This window comes from Ovis canadensis, chromosome 26, assembly GCF_042477335.2.
Source record: "Ovis canadensis isolate MfBH-ARS-UI-01 breed Bighorn chromosome 26, ARS-UI_OviCan_v2, whole genome shotgun sequence".
NCBI lineage: Eukaryota > Metazoa > Chordata > Mammalia > Artiodactyla > Bovidae > Ovis > Ovis canadensis.
In genome coordinates this window covers 29,084,969-29,107,903 of record NC_091270.1, presented here as the reverse complement: position 1 = coordinate 29,107,903, position 22,935 = coordinate 29,084,969, and the positions used below count along the sequence as shown (strand labels likewise).

Here is a 22,935-nt window from a genome sequence, read left to right as displayed (position 1 = left end):
TGCTCCCCCCAACTCAACTATCTTTCAACTTCCTTCATGCTCTAAAATTCTACTTTCTTCTTCAGTGACATGACTCAAGATGGTCCCTTCACTTCCTAAGGACATAATTCATAGTTAAGGAGTATTATAGCTAAAGACAGAAACCAGTTTACCACAAAAGGGTCTTACTATTCCCAGACAGCCCTGTGACACATATTCACTTATGGAATTTCACCGGGCATCACAAACAGCTCTGTAAACCTGCGGAAGCATCACTGGCTGTTCTTGGAGAAACACACAGCCTGTGATTTATCTCAGTAAACATGATTTGCTTTTTGATGCTGTATGCCTTTCTGTACACACTTAGATCAAGATTGGATATGGTCATTTCTGACATTTGAATAAGCCATTGGCCAATAGCTTGAACGCTCATCTATGTTCTGAAATAGTTAAAGAAAAGACACATTTGCAACTTCTCTTAGCAGCTCCAATCAGTCAGGTGACAAAAACCACGATCAATATTCCATCCGAAAAGGTGGAAAACCCACAGACAAGGACGTGTACATCATCCAGCCCTGGTTTTACGGATGCACAGCTCTCTGGAGAAAAGTTCCTGAGTGCACAAGGATGGCTCTGAGTGGTGGGTTTTACATTTAGACCGCAGGCTTGGCTGAAAGATGAGCAACATCACGAGGAGGAGCAGCGAGCTCCCTGTTGACACCGCCCTGAAGGGGATTCCCACACAGAGCCCATTCCTGCAAGTGCATGAATTACTTCTTGGACATGAAATGTCACAGAAGTGAACACACTCACGAGAGACAAATGCAACACAGACGGATGCTCTAGTGAGTGTCCAAGGCAGACCTCGCACTTCACGCAAACACAGCTTCTCCATTCATCTACATAATGAGAATAACCATTTATCATCCATCAGGACCAACTTCTCACCCATGACGTACAACCTCTGAATACAAGCCCTGTCCAGATAAACACACAAAACCAAATGAACAATCAGGCAACGTCCCGATGTATAGACGAAAGAGTTCTAGAAACGGGCTCTTACCTATAAAATATGACAGCAGTATTGCCAGGAGCACTGAGACCCCTACAGCGCACAGGGCAGTACATTTCCAGCTACAGTACTTTGAAGACTTCTTGAATTTAAAAGCACTTCTTGATAGGGTGTTTCTAGGTAGTGGCCGAGTAGGTGGTGAGTAAACAGAGCCAGAGGCCATCGTGTATCCTGGGGTGGCAGTGCTGAACAGTGGCGTGGTCCCTGTTCCTGTTTTGAATAGGAAATGCCTGCAGGACAGGAGAAAATCATCGTAAGATACAAATATACTGTGATCAGAGAGACAGAGACAGTGAGGCATGAGCTCACCTCTCGTTCTGTCTCTCTCTGGCTTTAAAATCATTTACTACATAGAGTTAAAAAAAAAAGAGAGACATTAAGAAAATATTTTAACCTAAAAACCCAACTCGGAAACATATGACTTTGAAGAGGCTGATTTGTAATGAATAGAGGAGGAGGAGTTACAGACACAGAGGACTCCTGTCCCTTCCAGTAGGTGTCTGGAGAGACTGCAGAGGCATTCTAGTCACACCATTTTACTGTACAAAACCATTCTGGAAGCTCCCGTTATGGACTGCCTTCAGAACACCTCCACATTTCACAGAAGGAAAGCAATGACATGACTTTATAGCTGCATGTGGCTTTGCTCCATGTGAGGATATGTACGCCTACATACACAAGCATGCACGATCACATAGAATAGGCTCCTTTCTTTCCTGGACATGCTCGCAAAATTCTCACCTGTCCCCCACCTCCCACCACCCATATCGAGTACTGCCAATCTTGGCCACAGGTGGCTGGCCAGTTTTCAAGGGAGGCAAACTAATTTTAATCTTTTGCTTACGTCAAACATAACCAGCAAAGCGAGTCTACTGGGGTGAGGGATGGAGAAAGGGAAGGAAACACAGAACACTTTCTAAAACCAGCCTCAATGAATGAAGAGGCTAGTGAAGCAAGTTTTTAGATCAACTTCCCAGGTGGTGCAATGGTAAAGAATCTGCCTGCCAGTGTAGGAGATGCAAGAGATTTGGGTTCGATCCCTGGAGTAGGAAATGGCAACCCACTCCAGTATTCTTGTTTGAAAAATCCCATGGAAAGAGGAGCCTGGAGGGCTAGAGTCCACATGGTTGCAAAGAGACACGACTGAATGGTTGAGGACACACAGGCATACACACAAAAAGATTCCCTAATGATTTGAGCTGAATGACAGTGGGGCAAACTGCCTCTAAAAGTTCTCTACTCTCTTGAAAATGTCAAAGCAGAAATTGAGTGATCACACGAAAGGAGTGACAGGTAATTCTTTATAAAAGATGACTAGTGTTAAGATTCCTATGAACATTAAATGTCCTCAAATTGAGAAAAAAGCATCATGTTTTTCATGGTTGAAATTTCATAGTATGACAGTATCTTACTGTGTTTTTACTTTGTGTCCTAACCTTTTCTATTATTTTCCCTAATAACATGTTCAGTGAGGTCAACAGACTCTGCTCTCTTTCCTATGCAGGAGACTATAGGAAATAACCTAAGAGTATTCCATCATGGTGCAAAACAGCCTGCATGCAAGAAGATTTGAGATGGGGTACAGCTGGATATTTAAATTGTAATGCAAAGTAATTTGTTTTAATGGCTATTAGAAAATAGACTGAATATATCAAACAAGTTAGGGGGGTTAAAGGGGCTTCCGAGGTGGCACTAGAGTAGTAAAGAACCTGCCTGCCAAGGCTGGGGACAAAAGAGACAGGGGTTCGATCCCTGGGTCAGGAAGATCCCCTGGGGGAGGCATGGCAACCCACTCCAGTATTCTGGCCTGGAGAATCCGATGGACAGAGGAGCCAGGCGCATACAGAGTCGGACACGCCTGAAGTGACTCAGCACGAACAAGGGGTTAAAGGACAGAACCTAGAAGGCAGATTGCTGAGGTTCAAATCCTGGTTTACTATACTAGGTATGTGTCCTTGGGGAAAGTATTTAACTCCTCTCTGTGTTTTGGTTTCTCAATATGGAAAACAAGAATAGTATCTATCTGTCAGAGTTGTTATTAGGCTTAAATGAGTTAATGTGCTTACTGTAAAGTACCTGGAATACAGTGAGCACAATGTGGGGCTTCCCAGGTGCCCCAGTGGTAAAGAATCCACCTGCCAATGCAGGAGACGTGGGTTGGATCCCTGGGCCAGGAAGAGCCCCTGGAGAAGGAAATGACGACCCACTTAAGTATTCTTGCCTGGGAAATCCCATGGACAGAGGAGCCTGGTGGGCAATAGTCCATGGGGTGCAAAAGAGTTAGACAGGGCTTAGTGACTAAACAACAACAACCACCAGCAAAAATATAAGTGTTGAAAAATGAAAGAAAAAACAAGCTTATGATTTAACAACATATTATTGCTTAGGCAAGGCTAACCAGGGATTTAAGTTTACAAAGAACCCATTTCTGGAAAAATTATTAAGTGGATAAATGTGTAGCTGATGTACTGCTGCTGCTAAGTCACTTCAGTCGTGTCTGACTCTGTGCGACCCCAGAGACGGCAGCCCACCAGGCTCCCCCGTCCCTGGGATTCTCCAGGCAAGAACACTGGAGTGGGTTGCCATTTCCTTCTCCAATGCATGAAAGTGAAGTCACTCGGTCATGTCTGACTCTTTGTGATCTCATGGACTGCAGCCTACCAGGCTCCTCCATCCGTGGGATTCTCCAGGCAAGAGTACTGGAGTGGGGTGCAGACAGGGTAAAAGTCATGAAAACTTGCCTCACGGGTATAGTGGAAAGAATTCTAGGTTAGAAATCAGAAGATTTAAGTTCCTGATCTAACATTTCCTAAATTTAGGATCTTGTTTTCATGTGTAAAATGAAGTTAATGATTTACTTACCTTACAAAGCTGTAAAGAAGTTAATGCATCTAAAAAGGCTTTGTCAACCACAAAATTAGAATACATGCAGATGACAAGTAACTACTTCTATAAATTATACTAATGACCATATTATGAGGTCCATTTCCCCCCAGAGAACTACTTTACAAAGCAAACTTTAAAGTTTACAACCTGAATTAAATGGTATGTTGGAAGCAGTGTTTGGCACCTGCTACCATATTGATATTCAGCCTAATTATTAAGAATGTGGGCTCTGGAACCAGACTGAAGGTGATCGTGTTAGCTCAGTTGTGTCCGACTCTCTGAGACCCCATGGACTGTAGTCTGCCAGGCTCCTCTGTCCATGGGATTTCCCAGCAAGAATACTGGAGTGGGTTGCCATTCCCTTCTCCAGGGGATCTTCCTGACCCAGGGATCCAACTCAGGTCTCCGGCACTGTAGGCAGATTCCTTACCGTCTGAAACACCAGGGAAGCCCATGCCTGGGTTCAAATCCAGACTTCACCTATAATTAGCTGGATAATGTTTCTAAATTACTCAAATTTTCTGTGTGTTGGTTTTATCACCTATAAAATGGCAATAAAACATCACCTCTTATGAAAGCATGTTATGAGGATTAAATGAGTAACATATATGGCATGTTCACATCCAGCACCAGGTTAAGTGTTCAATGCACACTGAAGAGACCCTCCTGAGAGTCCTGCAGCTCAGCGCAGTCTGTGGGAAGCGGAAGACTTCTGTGGCTTCTAGAGCAGCAGAAAAAGAGAGAGTGTGTTGCTATCACCGCAAAGAGGCCGTGCAGACAGGGATGCAGGCCGTCACCGCAGTCACACTGTGACTGATGCTGAGGGGACAGACAGAAGACCAGCATCTGCGTGGAGACTCCAAGCATGAGGGGCAACTCGCTGTGCTCACAGCATCATGTCAGGGGCGGGGGGAAGACCCAAATTACCCGGGTGAAGTTCCTAGGGTTGAGAGTTTCAAATAAAATATACACAGAAATATTTTTTTGAAAAGGTCATTTATCTGGCATACAAATGTGGATGGATACAAATGGGATATCCATGGCGTAAGTCTGCAGTCTGTCTTCTCTGGTTAGAATGTAAATTCCACAAAGGTCTCATTCGCCTCTGTCTTTTCAGGACTTACAGAGTTCCTGGCACAGACTTGTTGCTCCGCAAATATTGTGAAATAAAGCAAACAGTGACTATTGTGCCGATGTGGAAAGTGAGTCTCCTAGAAAAAAGGACCTGGGACAAAGACTCATGGCTAATAAACAAATGATAAAAAATAAAAAAAAGTTGGAAATTATTGCAAACCTCAACCTGGAAAATGTGTTAAAGGTTTATTCAAAGTGGTAGGGTCATTTCTGAATAGGAAATGGGATCTGACTCTGAGCCTTTAACACTGAAAACATGGATCAAGACAGGGAGTTAGACACAGGGTGACTTCAAATTAGACACCTCTGCTTCAGTTTCTGAAATTTATGGTATTCAGTACATGATGTCTACCTGCTCTGCTGATCCTGGAAAAGAATTCTTTCAAGAACCAGGCTTGAGCCACTACGAAATCATTATTTTTCTTAGAGTAAAATGTAGCTTTGAGACATTGTTGAAAACAAAAATATATTACTCAAAAATATATTGCTTATCAATGTGAGTGGAACTGAAGACTACTAACTTTCAAAGAGTTTCTAAGTTATTTAATACATATGTTTACTTTTGTTTCTGCAAGAGAAAATAGAATTTTTATGTATTTATTGCCACTGTCTTTAAACCTCAGAAGTGCATTTCCTCTTCCTCTGTGTAAATGACTTTCTATATCAGGGGGTCCTCAAATTAGTACATTAGAGATTTGCATAGTAAATAAAGAAACATTATAAACACATTGAAAGAGAAATCAAATCACCCATGAATTTTATTCTAGAATCACTGGTCTTCAATAGTTTTGGATGGCTTCTTAGTATGTAAGTACAGAAAGAATTCGTAAAGACTGCTTAAACGGATGCATTTTGAAAGCATTTACAAATGGTATTGTTCATGCGAGGATGATTCCTTTAGGAATCTTTCAAGGCTTCAAAACAGGTTACAACACACATGCAAAAACCTCTTAGACATCAACTAGACTAGTAGAAAAGTTCTGTGTCAACATACTTTCTATAGAGAACATTTGGTTTCAGATTTGGTAGGAATCTGTCCATTTTTAGGCTCAGACAGGATGCCGTCTTTCCAAAGTCAGCAGTGTCCTTTCCACTGCAATACAGAAAACACAGAACACTGACGAGCGGATTGCGTGACTTTAAGCCCAGGACTTTTTAAAAAACTGTTTCAAGGTCGAACCCAATACTTAGTTTACGTCTGGAGCTCCACAAATACCTAAGAAATGAATGGGGAAAGGGGATACTGGAATGCAGCTACATGAAAAGTATACAAGGAGTTTCCAGAAAATTCTTTTATCACCGAATTCTAAGGCACCTACTCCTGTGTATATCATGACAGTCTTTCCCACCCTGTGACCCTTTGCCAGGTCATATAGCCTTGGGAACATGCTTCTCATATATCAAAAATTCTGCAAAAATTACTATCAAAAGCATATGCTTCTGATCCGGCATCCACACAAGGTTTGGAGAATAAAGGGAGAGACGCTGTTTCCTTCTCAGACCATATTTGGGAATGAAACCAGCGGATCCGGGGAGAATGCTCCCCCATTGTATTCGGCAATAAAATAGAAGCAGCAGCAGCCTCTTTGTAACACAGAGCACACCAGAGCTGGCTGATTTTTTCCTGATGTTTCTAATGATGCCCGGCGTGGTGCCTGCCTCCAGCTCCTCTGCTATTTGTGCCACCGTTTTCACTCTGGTGATGAACTAGAGACGCACACTTGAAGAGAGACTATCAGAGACTGGGATGAGGAAAATCAATTTCAAAGCCCCAAAGACAGCCGGTACAGAAGGTCACCGAACATTAACGTTGCTTTGCGGCTTTGGAATCTTGAGGGGGATTCTATTAACAACAACAAACAGCGCCGTGGAACTGCGTGGCATCATTAACTGTAAGGCCACGGAGCAGCAAAAACACACGTGGGGAGGATCACCCGGTATTAAGCACAATTAAGAGCTGCTCTTTTTTTTTTTTCTGAAGTTCAAAGATCTGTTTCTTTGTTGATCTGCCTTCAGACCAACCTTTTCATTTCAGCTTTCTGCCTTCAGTTCTAGCTTCTAATTTCTGATTCTGTGATGGGTCTTTCCCTGGGACATGTCACAAATTAAAAATTACTATCTGAAAAAGGATACAAACGAACTTATTGACAAAACAGGAAAAGACTCACAGACATAGAAAACAAACTTAGGGTTACCAAAGGGGACAGGTGGGGCAGGGAGGGATCAATTAGGAGGCTGGGATTAATGCACACAAAGAACTATATATACAATAGACCATCAATAAGGGCCTACTGTATGGCATGGGAACTCTGCTCAGTACTCTGTAATAACTTTTCTGGGAAAAGAATATGAAAAAGAATAGATACAGGTTTATGTATAATTGAATCACTTTACTGCATACCTGAAATGAACACAATATTGTCAATTAACTATACTCCAGTATAAAATGAAAACTGAGAAAATAAATCAGGACAGAGGCTGAACCTCCTCGTCTTTGTTGCTGCCCCCATTCCCACCTTTCCGTCACTGTTGGTACCTCTGTCCTTAATGACAGACGGAGAGCTAATTTTCAGTTACTCTTCTCTTCTACCTGCCCCCTCCTCCCACTAGCATTCGACTGTCAGAGAATCTTGTACTCTTTCCTTCACTGCATTTCTCCCTTGCTTTTGTTCTCCTTTTCATTCATTTTGCTACATTGCCAGGGTGGAGCAGTTCTTCTGAGTTCTTACAGCTCAACATCCTCATTTTAATTTGTTTGGCCAAAGCCAAGAATGGGCACAAGTAACATTTTCATTTCAAATTTTCTCTACTCTCAAGTGAAATGCCATGTTTTAAATACTGAACCCTCACAATACATTTGCAGTAGTTAATACAATTACCTCTGTATGCCCACTCATGTCTATCTACCCTCACCTCGGGCCACTTACAGCTGCTTCCATCATTTATTTTGCTCTTTTACTCAATCTCTCAGCAGGTATGCTTTGTTCCTTGCTAACTCTTCACTTTTGATGGAGTTAGTCTTTCAAAGTAATTACTTTGAAAAAACGTAACTATCATTAAAATTTTTAGTGGAGAAATAATAGGGCTTTTTGAGTTATTTTAAGTATGCCTTTCCATATTACATTATATGTAATATCAACTCATTCAGTGCTCATTTTATAAGATCCTAACATCATGTATAAAATTAAACAAGTTATAAGATATAATTAAGTTGTAATAGTATAAGCATCACCAGGAAATAAACAGGTTAAGACCAGTCTTTTGTTCAGGAGGTTAATATAATCATGATGTTCCTCTAAAATCAAAGAACATGGCTTAGTAAGTCAGAAATTATAGGGACCAGATGGGGAGAAGCACCCCAGAAAAATGTGTTACAGTATCATTTAAAGCTGTGTGAGTGATTTCCTCAGTGGGCCACTGGGATGGAAGATAAAAGTCAACAAGAAAGTGTGTAACCACTGAATGAAATTTTAATAGATTAACTTCATAATTGGTTATCTCCACAGAAAAATAGTTTCGCGCCCCCACCCCCCTTACAGTGTTTTATACAGTGTTAAAAACCTTTTGAGAGATGAGCAAACAAAGCAAATGATTAGAATGAAAAAGAAAGTAATAGTCAGTGTTCAGTTTCAATCCCTAAGGCACAGCTGAAACCTTCACTGGTGAGATACAGGCGTCTGGAGAAACATTTCTACTGTCCACAGCCTGTTCCATCTAACTGCGAGAAAGGCTCTATTGCGTAGGAATTATTGATACTTTCTTCCTCTTCTTACAGTCTCTGTTGAACAGAGAGAGTAATTTACATCAAGCTAAATGTGAACTGTTTAAATGTCTTGATGCCTTGCTTTTTATGTTTCTAGGCAAATCAATAAAAAAAACTTACCCAGAATCTACATTGCTTGTTTCAAACTGGATGCTCTGATTTCAAAGACAATGCGCCGGTAAGAAGAAAGATTGGCTCTATTTGGCCAAATTTACAACCTTTTCAGAATCCAAAGTTCTCACTTAAGAGCTCAAGAAATTTGAAGGTATAGGTTCTTTTTCCTTCTGGCAAAATATAACTTTCTAGATTTAAGAGGCTTATTAAAGGTCTCATAAGATTCCCTCAACTTCAAACGACTCTTCCAAAATGACATTTTCAGATTTAAAGCAAATGAACCTCATACTTGTGGATTAAATTTACCTGGTAATATAAGAAAGCTAAAATTAACTACTGAGTTCAGATAGTTTTAGTCACTTGATAATGCTGAAACAATGGATGGTTTCCCTGGAATTCATCTTAAGACAAAATACTTTAAAATTATTTTTCAAAATATAAAAAATTTAATTACTGTATGTTGTCTTCCATATTGCCAGTTACCTCTGACTTAATTACTTGTGGTCTATCATGGAGAGTATATATATTAAACATTGCAGGAGTTATAAAATAGCCCCAAATATTTGTCAGTAATAAGAAATGATAAAACTGAAAGATGATATGAACTATTATCTAAGAATTTTGAAACTTAAAACCTGTGCTTCATTATTGAGCATTTTCACTATCAAATTCTGATTTTTCAGTCTCAAGGCCAACTGGATTATCTGCTAAATATATTTTTAGCAATGTGTTTGTGACTGATTAAAAGACCTAAAAAAACAGTTTATTGAAGTGATGGGCTTCAGGATAATGATCTAAGCAAATATAAATTTTGGGGGCCGCTATTAAACAGAAATCTAAAAGAAAGCAAGTCCATGTAGAAAATTAGCTATCTTTATTCGAGGCTGGGTTCCTGTTAGTTTTCCTTACCATTCAGCGACTGATACTCAATAGATACCCAGAGACACCTGGGGAATTACCTACTGTTCTTAAATACCTAACTGTTTGGGAAGAATCTCCATCAGTTGAGGATGATGGCACTCAGGAGTTCTGTGAAGACTCCAAAACTAAGAGATTGTAGACGCTGCCATGAGTTTTCATGGAGAAGCCCACCCAGGCTAACATCTTTATAAGACTGCATAGAGTATTCTGCAGTCACCCATCTTTCTCATGGAGCCTTCCATCAGATGGATTCTGGACTCACAGGTTTTGGTAGAACCTTGCGAATTTACATAGTCAAGGCTTAGGCCACCAACAGGAGCAGAAATGTGCTTTGAGACTATTGCATATGTTAAAGCAGTGGTTCTCAAACTTCAGCTTGCACCAGAATCCCTTGGAAGGCTTGTTAAGACACAGAAGGTCTGGGGTGGAACCCCAGCAGCTCATGCTTCTGGGTCCAGGGACCATACTTTTGAGAACCACTGCAGTAAAGCAACTGGCGTGTTAGTTTCTTAGCTTGAGTTTAGCTTCAAGACTCCCATCCAGGTTGTATAACAAATCAGAAAATCAACCCAAAGACTCTTGCTTAAACAGTCACTGCTGCTAGCTCTCTTCAAGTAGTTTAGAGCAAATGGAATGTGTAGGACATGAGGCTTGATCCATCCGACCTCAGGATCCAAAGGCCTACCCATTTTTCACCGTATTATGTCATCTCACTCACTATTCTTTACTTGCAACAACCTTTCCTTTACTGCTCTTCCCCTTCGATTTTGCCTATTTGTTAAGAAACTGGTTCCTGCGTCCTTTCTAATTTCATTGCCACTTTTAAATGCCTACCACGTTTATTGACTCTTACTTATCTCTAAATGAGACACCAGGGTCCATTCTACCCTGGATCTTCTTTGTTTCCCAGAGTATCTATATTTCTATGTGCTTATCAGACATTCACCAACAAACCACCCTATTCCATTAGGACCTCTTTTCCAGAGAGCGCTTTCCTTTTTTCATTGAACTTAGTACTTGGATTTGTCAGTCATGTAGAAGGCTACCTGATAATCCATCTTGGGTATTTACAACTTCCCAAAAGGTTTCATGACTTTTGTTCATACAGACAATGCTGCTGCTAAGTCGCTTCAGTCATGTCCGATTCTGTGCGACCCCATAGACGGCAGCCTGCCAGGCTCCCCTGTCCCTGGGATTCTTCAGGCAAGAATACTGGAGTGGGTTGCCATTTCCTTCTCCACTCTTAACCTTTCTGTTTTTATATATTCTCCTTTTTCCTCTAAATATGTTGCTTCCATGTATTACCTGAATTAAAAGAAAAAGCTATCTCTACTCATTCTCTTTCTATTAGGAAATACTTCTGGAAAAGTCAATTCTAAACATTTTAAAAGCACTGGATACACACACACACACACACACACACACACACAAATCTAATCTCCTTACTTCCTTACACATCTGTCACTATGAGGCAAAAGAAACGAAATGAGTATTTTCCTGTAGAATGTTAGTTCTCCCTGACTTTTCCCCTTTGAAGCAGCTTAGGACAGAGTAGTGACAATCGGGGTGACTTTCCCGGCACTGACCGTGGTGTGTGCACTACCACACACGTCCTGACAAAGGCTGCAGCACTAGGAGCTTCTGAACCACAAAAACTACAGAGTGAAAAAAAATTCTCTCACTGAGGTTCAGAGGGGGCAGAATTCTAGTATATTTGAAAAAAGAAATCCTACACTGGATCCTCATTATTACAGTTGAAGTTCATCCTTTAGATATTATCTTAGAACATGCTTTCAATGGTGAGTATGAAAACCAGTGAAGATTTACTTAACTGGTAGGAGGAAAGTAAAAAGTATTTGGAGAACTAGTTTTTAATTAACTTCTTCAGCAACCACTGTGCTGAAGCAGCACTTGCCAAAAGGTAAAACTAAGAATAAAAAATTACCAAATGGGATATTAAAACTGAATAGGCTTGTCTCAAAGATTGATGAAAAGGTGAAACAGTTGAGAAAAAAACAAAATTTGCTTACAGTGAGTCAATTACAAACCTCAATATTTTTCACTTTGCATTTTGATAATTTAATTTTTGCTAGTTCTGGGGACTTCCTGGTGGTCCAGTGGCTAAGACTTTATGCTTCCGATGCAGGGGGCCTGGGTTTGATGCCTGGTCAAGGAACTAGATCCCACATGCTGCAAATGAGAGTTTGCATGCCACAACCAAAGAACCCAGTGCAGCCAAATGAATTAAAAGAATTGATTTCTATTAATGTCTAAGCAGAATGAGTCTAGAAAAGCTGGTGCGTGTGGGTGTGTGGATAAATTTTCTAAGAACTGGACAGGGCTTGTTCAAAACAGATTAATTATTTTGCTTCTGATGTAAAGGTATTATCACTATAAACAACTGAATATATTTTATATTAAGTAATATATTGTGCAAAAAAGGAAATATTTTAGATCCCTACTAATTAAAGTGCCTGTTCTTTCATTACCTTTAAATTAATTGTGGTATGCATTTAAAAATATTTTAAATAAGAAAATTAAACATCCTCCACGTGAGTAAGCAGCATTAGAATGTAAATTACATATTTTGACATGAAAACAAAAGAACAAATGTGTAATGATTCTAGCTGTGACAGTGAGTTAGTGAGACTGATAAACTACTTCATGCTGATAGCATGTTGTGGTCTCAAATCTATTATACTTTTGAATTGATGTGCTATTATCTTTGGACAACTTTCACACTAGGAGGTGATCCCAACAAGAAAAATGTCTTAAATGAAAAGTTTTAAAACAAGATATATTTCATTGCTATTACCTGAATTAATATGCACTATTAGTGCTTTACAAAAGGAGGATTGAGACAAAAAATTGTTTTATAATATTTTACAAAAAAATTGCAATATGAATGTATCGATAACTGTACATTTTGGCAACTGCCCTTGTATCATCTGTAATCATACTCAGTACACAAACATGTACTTGGTAAATACAGCATCATATGTTAATTGATCTTTGAAAACCAGGAGGCAAAATTCTGGACAGTATTAAGGTGATTTGCAGGAAATGTATTTTAGTAAATTTTTTACTGTCTTACATTTACTTTTCAGTTTTAAATAAGGAGAGACATACAATGTAAATTTTAAGTATAATCACATTTGTAAAAAGATAAATAAGGCTATAATAGGAAGAAAAATATTTTTACTATGATTTGTTTTAACTTAAACATGTCTATAACCAAGTAACAAATCATCTTGCAGAGTTTGCTTGGGAGCATTAAGAACTGAACAACTGGATTAAATATGCACAATTTTTAAAACTATTATCAAAATTGCTATAATAACTTACTAGTCTTTGTTACATTTTAGCTGTTTTAATTGTGTAGCCATGATATCAAAGACCCAAATCTACATTAGATAGTTTCCTACATGTTTTAAGATATCAATTATACTACTGTTGGGAGTTATTACATATTAAATATATTAAAATTAAAATAGAAATGAAAAAGGAGATCTTAAAATTCCTATATGCTATTTGAACAAGATTTAATCTATTTAATTATTAATTCATTTAATTATTGATGCCTTAAAATTGTTCAGCAAAGCTCTTTCTATAAATTTGAGAAGGGAAGCGTGATCTACAAAAACAATAATTTCAGGTATCGATGAAAGCTGATAAAGGATAAAAGCGTTCCAGGGTTTTAAGAGATGTGGAAGATACCCTTGTCAATCGGATGTGTGATGGCAAGCAAGAAGTATTTACCAGAACAGAAAGCAACCAGTCCAGAGTGGTGAGTGTTCTAAGTAAAGCTTATTGAGGACCTATTCAAAGTGTGTAGAGAAAACATTATGTTATTTAAACTTCATAAAATCCCCACTCTGTGTGTTTTATAAAATCTTTTTTTTTTTTAAGTCTGCATTGTGCAGCATGTGGGATCTTAGTTCCCCAAACAGGGATTGAGCCGGTGCCCCACCACTGGACTGCCAGGGAATTCCTAGGTAGTAGTATTTTAAGTGGCTCAGAATATGAGGTGAGTTACTAAGAACTCATAAAGAGGGTCGCAGCAGAATCAGAGGGGTTACCAAATAGAATGTATTAAACTTATTTGGCTAACTGTATGTTCAAGATTTTAATCTTACAGGCTAAAAAGAAAGCATTCTGAGAATGGGGTAACAGGACAACAGACTCAGGCTTGAAATGAGAGGAGAAAGAAATAAAATAGGCAAAAGTAAGTCAAGGCAAAATGAAGAAACACAGGAAAAGAAGAGCAATTATCTGTGACAGGGTATTGTTCATTGGTGATGAAACCAGAGGATGAAATTTTAGAGGGGAAAAATAGTTTCAAAATTGGACAATGTATTCTAGAAGAAAAAGATAAAATCAACATGAAGTGATGATGCTAAGTAGAGATAACACACACAGGTACATACTCTCGTAATCAAGGAAAGAGGACTGAAACATATTTTCACAGACAATCTCAGTGAAGAGTGAAAGAATCTTCTAAAAAAACTTCCACAGTTGCTGAGGAAGAAGAGAGGCACCTTACAATGAATAGGTCAAATACAGAAAAAAGGTAATGACAAAATCACAGTCATTAGCTGTGACCAGAGTAACAGCACAGTTGACCTTTTACTTTGATCACGCTCAGAGAAGCGACCAGAAATGTGTTAGGAGTAATTAAGAATTCATTTCCCTAGGTATCGTGGAAATTAAGGTTATCATATATGAATATTTTATACAGATTGCTGGTTATCCAAAACCAGACATTATCAGAGTACACAGTATTTGCAATTGGAGGGAATTACACTTTCAAAAAGTCATTTAAGGCCTTTAGCAAATGATTAATGCATACTTTCTTGGTATCTTAATTGCTATTAAAAAAAAAAACTGGTTCACCTCAATTAAACAAAATAATACTCCTACTTGATTGTACAGTAACTTCGTCATACTCAAAAGATACCTACAGCTTTAAAAGCCTTAAAACACAACTGGGGTCTCACTTCTGACTGATAGGAAGACAATGCATCTATCAAGGTTTCTATGGATTCATTCCAAACATTTATTACTTTAGTTAATTAAATGTTTCAGGGATATGAATAGTTGCCTTTCATTATAATTTGAAGATTTCTTTTTTCTTCTCAAGAACAAAATGAACAGACTTGGGGTTCCTATCTGCATAAATTTACCTTCTTTTTGCTGAATGACAGGAATAGTGAAAAAAACAGAGATTTTATTCTGGTAAAACTATGGTTCAGGCTGAGACTACCTCACACATAAAGATAAACTAGACATAAGTACTCCAGTTAAAACATATGTTTCTCATTTTTGGAGAGAAGAGAGCTACTTAATGATAAAAGATATTTGCTCAACTCTTAACCAATTAAGTTATCTCATCCTATGCAATGGTTGTTATTATCTGGTCAAATTAAAAAACAGCTATGAAGCACCTATCATGTTCTAGGGGCTTTGCTTACATTATTTCATTTAACACAACATTTTTGAGGTGATATTATTATTGCATCGGAAACTGACCTCAGATTTAAATAGTTTATAGATTATTATATAGCTAGTTTAAATGATGGATCTAGGATTAAAAATCAGGTCGGACTGCAAACCTGATGCTTGTCTCATGATGCTAAACTGTGTTTATATATTTACTAGATCTTCAGGAATATATATCAATAGGGCCTCCTGAGAGTCAAAATTTTAGAGCTATAATTAGTCCATAGCCTACTTTCTCATTTTAATTATTGGCATGATGCCTGCTAAACAACCTAGTTGAGGTTACAGCATTACAACTGGTTAGTAGTAATTTCACATTTAAAAATTATGCTTTCACTTTCATTTATCTTAGTAATCATCTATGAATCTTTATCTCATGCTTTAGAATGAGGTCTCCTTCAATATAACAGATGGTTTCAGAAACCAAATTATAATGCTACCGGAGAGACATGGATGTCCATTCTTTGAGTAAATTCAGGATCAAATTTTCTCTTTATTATTTTTAGTTAATATGATTTACCTTTCACATCTGACATCTAAGAAATTAAATCTGAACTTTTTGGACAAAAAAGCCATTCAATGCACCAATTTAATACGTGCCCCCTCTTGTTCTCTGGATATTGCAAGAAGAAAAGAAAGACGACTATTTTACATATCATTCCAGGAATTACATATTTTGGAGGCCAACAGAAGCTTTTTTTCTGGGAAGGGTTAAATATTTGCTACAAGTCGGCAATAAAAACTAGAAAATCTCAAAGTAGGAATCACACATGCATTCAACTAATGGCCGCCTTCCTACTACCTCTTTTACTTCCTCTCTGTGTTGTTATTTACCTTATGTGAGAAGTAATTTGAACTTAAAAAGGAACTTTACTCTTGGGAATAAAGCTTAGTTGGGGTACCATATGCCTGTTTGCCAAGAGCAGCCTCAGTTTATGCCTACAGTCCCTGTGGCTCTCGTCACTCACACACTGTCCTGGTTGGACGATCAACTATACGGTTATGATAGAATACAGCTGCTGAGCTAAGAGTACAGCAGCTTCTGGAGTTATCCTCCTCTCACTGAGATACATTTTAAAGCTACAAATGGATGAAATGTCCCAGGTCCTCAGCCTGCCTTTTGTCTGTGGAAAACCTTTAGCCAAGGAATAAGTTTAATCAGAGAAGTGAGAACATGCAGAAACAAAGGAAAACAGCCAAAGGAGAGCAAATAATAATAGTTTAGTCATTAAGCACAGCCACGGACCTTTAGTTCCTCCTCGAGGGCTATAGATTATATGCTGAGCCATATCCTGTGAGCTGCCTTACAGATGCTGAAACCCTAACCAGATGGAGAAGGTAAATTACAGGATGGCCAGGCAGTAACCTTGCCATAAGCTGCCACAATTCTGAGAACAAACCGCCCATGGAACTGAAGACTAACTGTACCTAAAATAACCAAGATGACGCTGACCAGCCCACTGATGACCAGTATCAAGATGGCTGTTAGAGATGACTGTGCTGTTTCTGCATGCAGCCCCCTCCCTCAGCCTGTAAAAGCTCTTGCCCATTGATTGTCAGGAGGAGGGGAACTCTGGACAGGAGATTGCCCTCCCCTTGGTTGCTGGCATCCAAAATAAAGCAAACTTTCCTTTCTACTAACCTGACCTCTTCAATGGCTTTTGAATTGTGAGCAGCCAGATCCTACTTCTGGTTACACTGAGACATCTTAAATACAAACACCTCCTAGCAAACCTTCTTGTATCACACCTCTGCCCTCCTCTGTCTTTCTATGACTCTTACAACTGGACACACACATCCCTCTATGGGCCTTTTAGCAAATAACAAAAGTTATTAAAGACAAAGTATCTCAAGAGATCTTGGAATCCCTTTGATTTTTACTACTCACTAATATGCAATTTTAGATGAGTTTACAGGGTGTTTGTAAAAACAAACAAAACAAACAAACACAAGAAACAAATGCAGACGGTGACACTCTCAAAGAATTTCTTAGCTGAGGCCCACGTCCGATTTTGAAGTTTATGTTCTGAAACCTGAGCTTTCTCATTGTTACGTCTTGTTACCATATTTTGTGGTTTTCTCTTTTCCCACAAGTGTTCTTGGGTTTCCTGAAAATATCTTTAACAGTTATACCCCAATAAAATACAGGATTAGAAAGTAAACAAAAAACTGCAATTAAAAAAGGATATGGCATCAATTAGTAAAATTAAGTTAGTGGATTACCTTTCCAGTGATATTTTACTTAAAGCTGTGTCTTTAATGAAGCAGGATCTTACTACTTACTACCTTGCTAAAGGTAGCTGGTTATCGGCTGGTAGGTGGAGGTACAATTTTTCAACTGGGAAGGCTTTCCTCTGGCACTGAACAGCCAGTATGTGCATTGCTGCCTAGATTTCTAATAGCCAAGGCTAACTCAGACCTGGTTGTCTTTCTTTTTCTTTAGAACCATTTAAAGTAAAGATAAAAGGGGGGGAAAGAAGGAAAATATCTTACTTTAGTACATCATACTTCTGTTTACATAATTTTTTTAAAAGATATACCCATTGATTTCCCATTAAAGCAGCCTAAGACATCTCGATATTTAAATTAAAAATGCAGTAATAAAAAGGTAACTGAATATGAGTTTTCATACATTAATCATTAGCAAAACATTACTGAGCTACAAAGTAAAAAGCTATGGGAACATAACTAATGAGCTATCCATGCCAAAGTAGACTTCATAATAAAACAAGACTTTAATAAATCTTTTATTAAATAGCTACACATGAACCACTTGGTTAACATCTAATAGGTGACTACTAAGCTACTTAATTCACATACATAAATGAGGAACTTGCAGGCAGTTAACTTTACAATTGCCGAAGGTCAGGCTTCTCAGCGAGTGTCTCTGTACTGTACCTTTAAGTACCACTGCCATCCGGAGTCAAGTGCAAGCTTTTCTTCAGCTGCTCTGTATTCTGGTAGCAGCTATTATTATGTACTGAGGCAGCTGAAGTATAAAATAAACAAAGGATGAGCTACAGGCTATCAGATGCCCTAAAAATGAATTATACAAAAGACAAGAAATACTGAGCTCCAAGGAAAAGAGTCGTCAGATAAATTCTAAGCAAGTATTGGTGTTCTGTCCATGCCTGGATTGTTATTTCTAGGTGATGATAACATTAGAAGAATATACTCATAAATGACAAATAATTGTTTGCATCTTGATATGACTCTACATCTGAAAACTCACTGGAGATGGGAGACCAGAGCTATTCTGTTTATTGGGTAGAAATGTACAGGACACAATACTATTGATTGTTTCCAGCAGCAGCAAATGTTAAATTCATTAGCAAAAGGAAAGAAACACTTCTACAGAAGCAAGAATCTGCTGATGGGAAAAAATGCTTTTTAATAAATCAAAATGGAAGCTATGTTGAAACAGACAGGACATATCTTTTATGTCTTCTGTATCAAGTTTAGATGTGAATTACTGAGATTTTAATGGATTATTACATGCCACTTGTTGCCAACTATTATCACTGAAAGGAGAAAAAGGGAAGAGACAAAGTGAAAAAAATAGAGGTTCTTAATCTACACAGAGCTGAATTTTAATCTTTATAGCTAATACCTTTTAAATGACAGTTTCAGGAAAATGACAATCAGTAAGATAAGTCTTACTTATCATAAGTAGCAATAATTGCCAAAGATGAGACTCTGCACTAGATCAAAAAATAGTTAAAGGCAGACATAAGTCTGGATGAAGTTGTTAATATAGTTGAAACTAAGAATCATACTCAATAGGGAATCTTCACTAAAAAAGGAAAAATCAATGATAAATAAGCCTGGTTCTTCACCTCAAGAGTTCCAGCCAAGTGAGACTATTAAAGAAACCACAGTGGCACCATGTCAGGACGGTGTGAAATTTCTTCACCACTGCTTAGGTTGATGCACCGAGTGCCTGCAAGTGGAAATACCATTTCTTTTGATCAGTAATATTATAAGGTGTGAACACGGGAAAAGGAGAAAGGAGAAACGAACAAAACTCTACCACAGATTAAAATATTTTAGCATGATGTACAGTGTCTAGATTCATTGTACTTTCTATATATGTGTGTGAGAGTATCAGCAAGTAGATTTTCTTCCTTTGTCAATTCATAAAACTATAAAATGTAATTCCATTGATGGTTCAATGAGTAGTACTGCTTTGAAATGGAATTTCAAATGTCACAGCTTTGAAATTGCTCTGAGAGTGATTTCTTATATGGTCTGAATTTGGAGAAATCAGTTACAATTTCACCTATAGCCACCATGGGTTCTCTTCTAAAGAGCCACTTTCTTTGCTCACTCACCACCAACAAATATTCATTAGTACAATATGAGGAACAACAAGAACACGCCATATATTTCCCTCCAATGATCCCAAATATCTGCACTTCAAATTAAGCCTTCAGGACTTCCCTGGAGGTCAGGGATTAAGAACCTGCCTGCCAATGCAAGGGACATGGGATTCCTCATCCAGGAAGATCTCACATACCGCAGAGTAACTAAGCCCGCATGTTGCAACCACTGAGCTGGTGCTCTCGAGCCCAGAAGCTGCAATGACTGAGGCTCATGTTCCAGAGACTATGCTCTGCCACAAGAGAAGCCACAGCAACTGAGATGCTCACACACTCAACTGGAAAAAGCCCGAGCACAGCAACCAAGTACAGAGTAGCCAAAAATAAACAAATTAATTAACTGAAAAAAAAGGGATATGGCTTCAAGGAATACCATCTTTCCTATCACCAGTTTTTGAGGCTTTTGTGCTAACTACCACATCCCCCAATTAAACACATTTCTGATGACCTAACTTGGCACATTTCATAAATATTTGTCAAGACACTTATTGTCAACTACAATGCAATTATCCATATTCAATCTGATGTCTCAGCTGGAAAATTACTTTTTTCCTAATACATTTTTTTTTCCAAATGACAACAGTGAATCAGTGTTGATTAGTTGTTTAGTGTGTGCTAATTAATGACACTGGGTAAATTTAAATGACACTGTGCTAATAACCTCAGGAAGAAAAAAATCTGTGCACGTGACTCTGTTTTTAAGTGAAGAAATCTGCTGCTTGCCTACTTCTGTACTCTTTCTTCCTAACTGCTCCAGGAAGAGTGCTCAATAATACAAAATAAATGATGAAACCCAGCTACTCTTGGCTGACACTATTGACAAAAAGGGTTCTTTTTAACCTGTTCTTAGTTCAAGAGTAAAAAGAAAAACCAGAAAGATTTGTATTGTTGACAACTAACTGTGAGCACCTCCTGTTTGCTCATCCTCAGGGTAGAACCGCTTTAGGTCACACAATTAATGGCAAAAAACAGCAGTTTATTCACTGAGACCCACTTTTTCATCCAGGATCTAACGTCTAAAGCTGACTTTTAGGACTTCCTGGCAGTCCAGTGGCTAAGAATCTGCTTGCTAACTCAGGGGACACAGGTTCATCCCTGATCCGGGAAGATCCCACATGCCTCGGAGCAACTGAGCCTGAGACACAACTACTGAGCCGATGCTCTAGAGCCCGGGAGCCACAGCTGCTTAACCCACACGCAGCAACTACTGAAGCCCACACGCCCCAGAGCCAGTGTTCTGCAACAAGAGACGCCACTGCGATGAGGAGCCTGGGAGCCACAGCTAGAGAAAGCCCTGGCACAACAACCAGTTTCCAGTGTGAACAAAAATAAATAAGTAAACAAGTTTTTTTTTGTTTTTTTTTAAGCTGACTTTAGCCAGGAGCTCCACAGGGCAGGGCACTTGGGGGAACATTCTCCCAGGAGGTTCAGGATCCTCTGGTTTCTGGCTTTATATGGAGATAAATCTTTTTCTCTGAAGCTACGAGAAGCTTCAGGGAAGGCAGGGAAGAAATAAACACTAACAGGAGTTTTAGGGGACCTGTGCTGCAGAGCTGCCAGTAGGAAACCCATGAAGTAAGACACCACAGCCTTTGCTTGCGTGATACATAGCTCTCAGGAGATGCTGACTGGTGAGGTCCTGACCAAAGGAAGAAGATAAGATTTTTTGTATTTGGAGATATTTAAAAATGAAATGGATTAGCTCAAAATAGCTCTGGCTGGTCTATATTCTTATGTGAGCAGGTTGCTAACTGCGGGCCAAGCGGTGCTAGAACTCGTAATTGTTAAGAACCTCATGGAAACATCAGCACGTGCTAGAGAAAAAGCACCAAGCTGGCGAAGCTTCTGGAAGGGAAGACTGAGAGGGGCCCATGGGCTATGGTGTAGAGATGGGGCAAAACAGCTTTGTGGAATTACATATTCCCACCTGCACGATGACTACCAGAGGAAGGGAGTTTCAGGAACAGAAGTTCAGTTCATCATAAGGAAGCTTTTCCTAATAGCATGGTCTAGGCATGACTGGGAGTAATGCTGGAAGGAACTTGAAACCTCCCTCACATTGCAAAAAACTAAAATCTCCGTAGCAAAGGGTCATCTGACTTATGCTGAATTATCATCTGTGAGAGTCCACTATGATTTTAGGATGCAGTGGACAAAATGGAGCCTGTGAGAATCAGGGGCATCTAGAACCCAGTAGATGTACAATATAATCACTGCATCCTGGGACTGGGAATAATCACCCGTAAATCTCTAGTCCTTTTTTCCCACACGCCTGAGAATCTGAAGATAAAAATAATAAATAAAGTGTGAAAAGGATGGCGAAGTGCACTGCCCCAACAACCAAAAGAGCACCAATAATGTGGCTCTGTTTCTAGAGAAGACAAACTGTGGAGAAAAGGAAACCCTCCTACACTGCTGGTAAACTGGTATAGCCACTGTGGAAAACCAGTACGGAGGCTCCTTAGCAAACTAAATACAGAACTACCATAGGATCCAGCAATCCCACTCCTGGGCACACATCTTGAGAAGACTGTAACTCACTAATGATGCACGCTGGTGCTCACTGCAGCACTATTTATAATAGCGCCTAAATGTCCACTGACAACTGAATGGACACAGAAGATGTGGTGCATACATACAAAGGAGTGTTACTCAGCCACAGAAAGGAATGCAATTGGGTATTTGTAGTGATGTAGATGGACCTAGAGTCTGTCATACAGAGTGAAGTCTGAAAGAGAAAAGTGAATATCGTATATTCACTCATATATGCAGAATCTAGAAAAATGGGGCAGATGATCCTAACTACAGGGCCGGAATAGAGAGGCGGACACAGAGAATGGACACAGACGTAACGGGGGAAGAGGAGGGAGGGATCAATTGGGAGATCAGGCCTGACACATATACACTACCTTGTGTAAACCAGACAGCAGGTGGGAAGCTGCTCTTAGCACAGGGAGCTCAGCTTGGTGCTCTGTGGTGGCCTAGCTGGGTGGGTGGGGGTGGGCAGCAGGAAGGCTCAAGAGGGAGCGGATATATACATACACACACACATATGCCTGAGGTACTTCACTGTGCAGCAGAAGCTAACACAATACTGTAAAGCAACTGTACCCCACATTTTTTAAAAAAGTAAATCTCTCTTACTGAGGAAAGGGTTGGACCAGCTTATCTTTCCATTTCAGATGCTA

At 39.2% G+C, this 22,935-nt stretch overlaps 1 protein-coding gene across 5 annotated transcripts in view; it reads right to left on the bottom strand.

The window, feature by feature from the left end:
* The window catches only part of TENM3 (teneurin transmembrane protein 3), a 629,396-nt gene that overhangs the window by 164,241 nt on the left and 442,220 nt on the right, over positions 1-22,935 (bottom strand). For all 5 annotated transcript variants that reach the window (XM_069573182.1, XM_069573184.1, XM_069573185.1 and 2 more), the window contains one exon: positions 1,043-1,281. In XM_069573182.1, the coding sequence (XP_069429283.1) occupies positions 1,043-1,281 (239 nt within the window). The remainder of the gene's footprint in view (positions 1-1,042; positions 1,282-22,935) is intronic.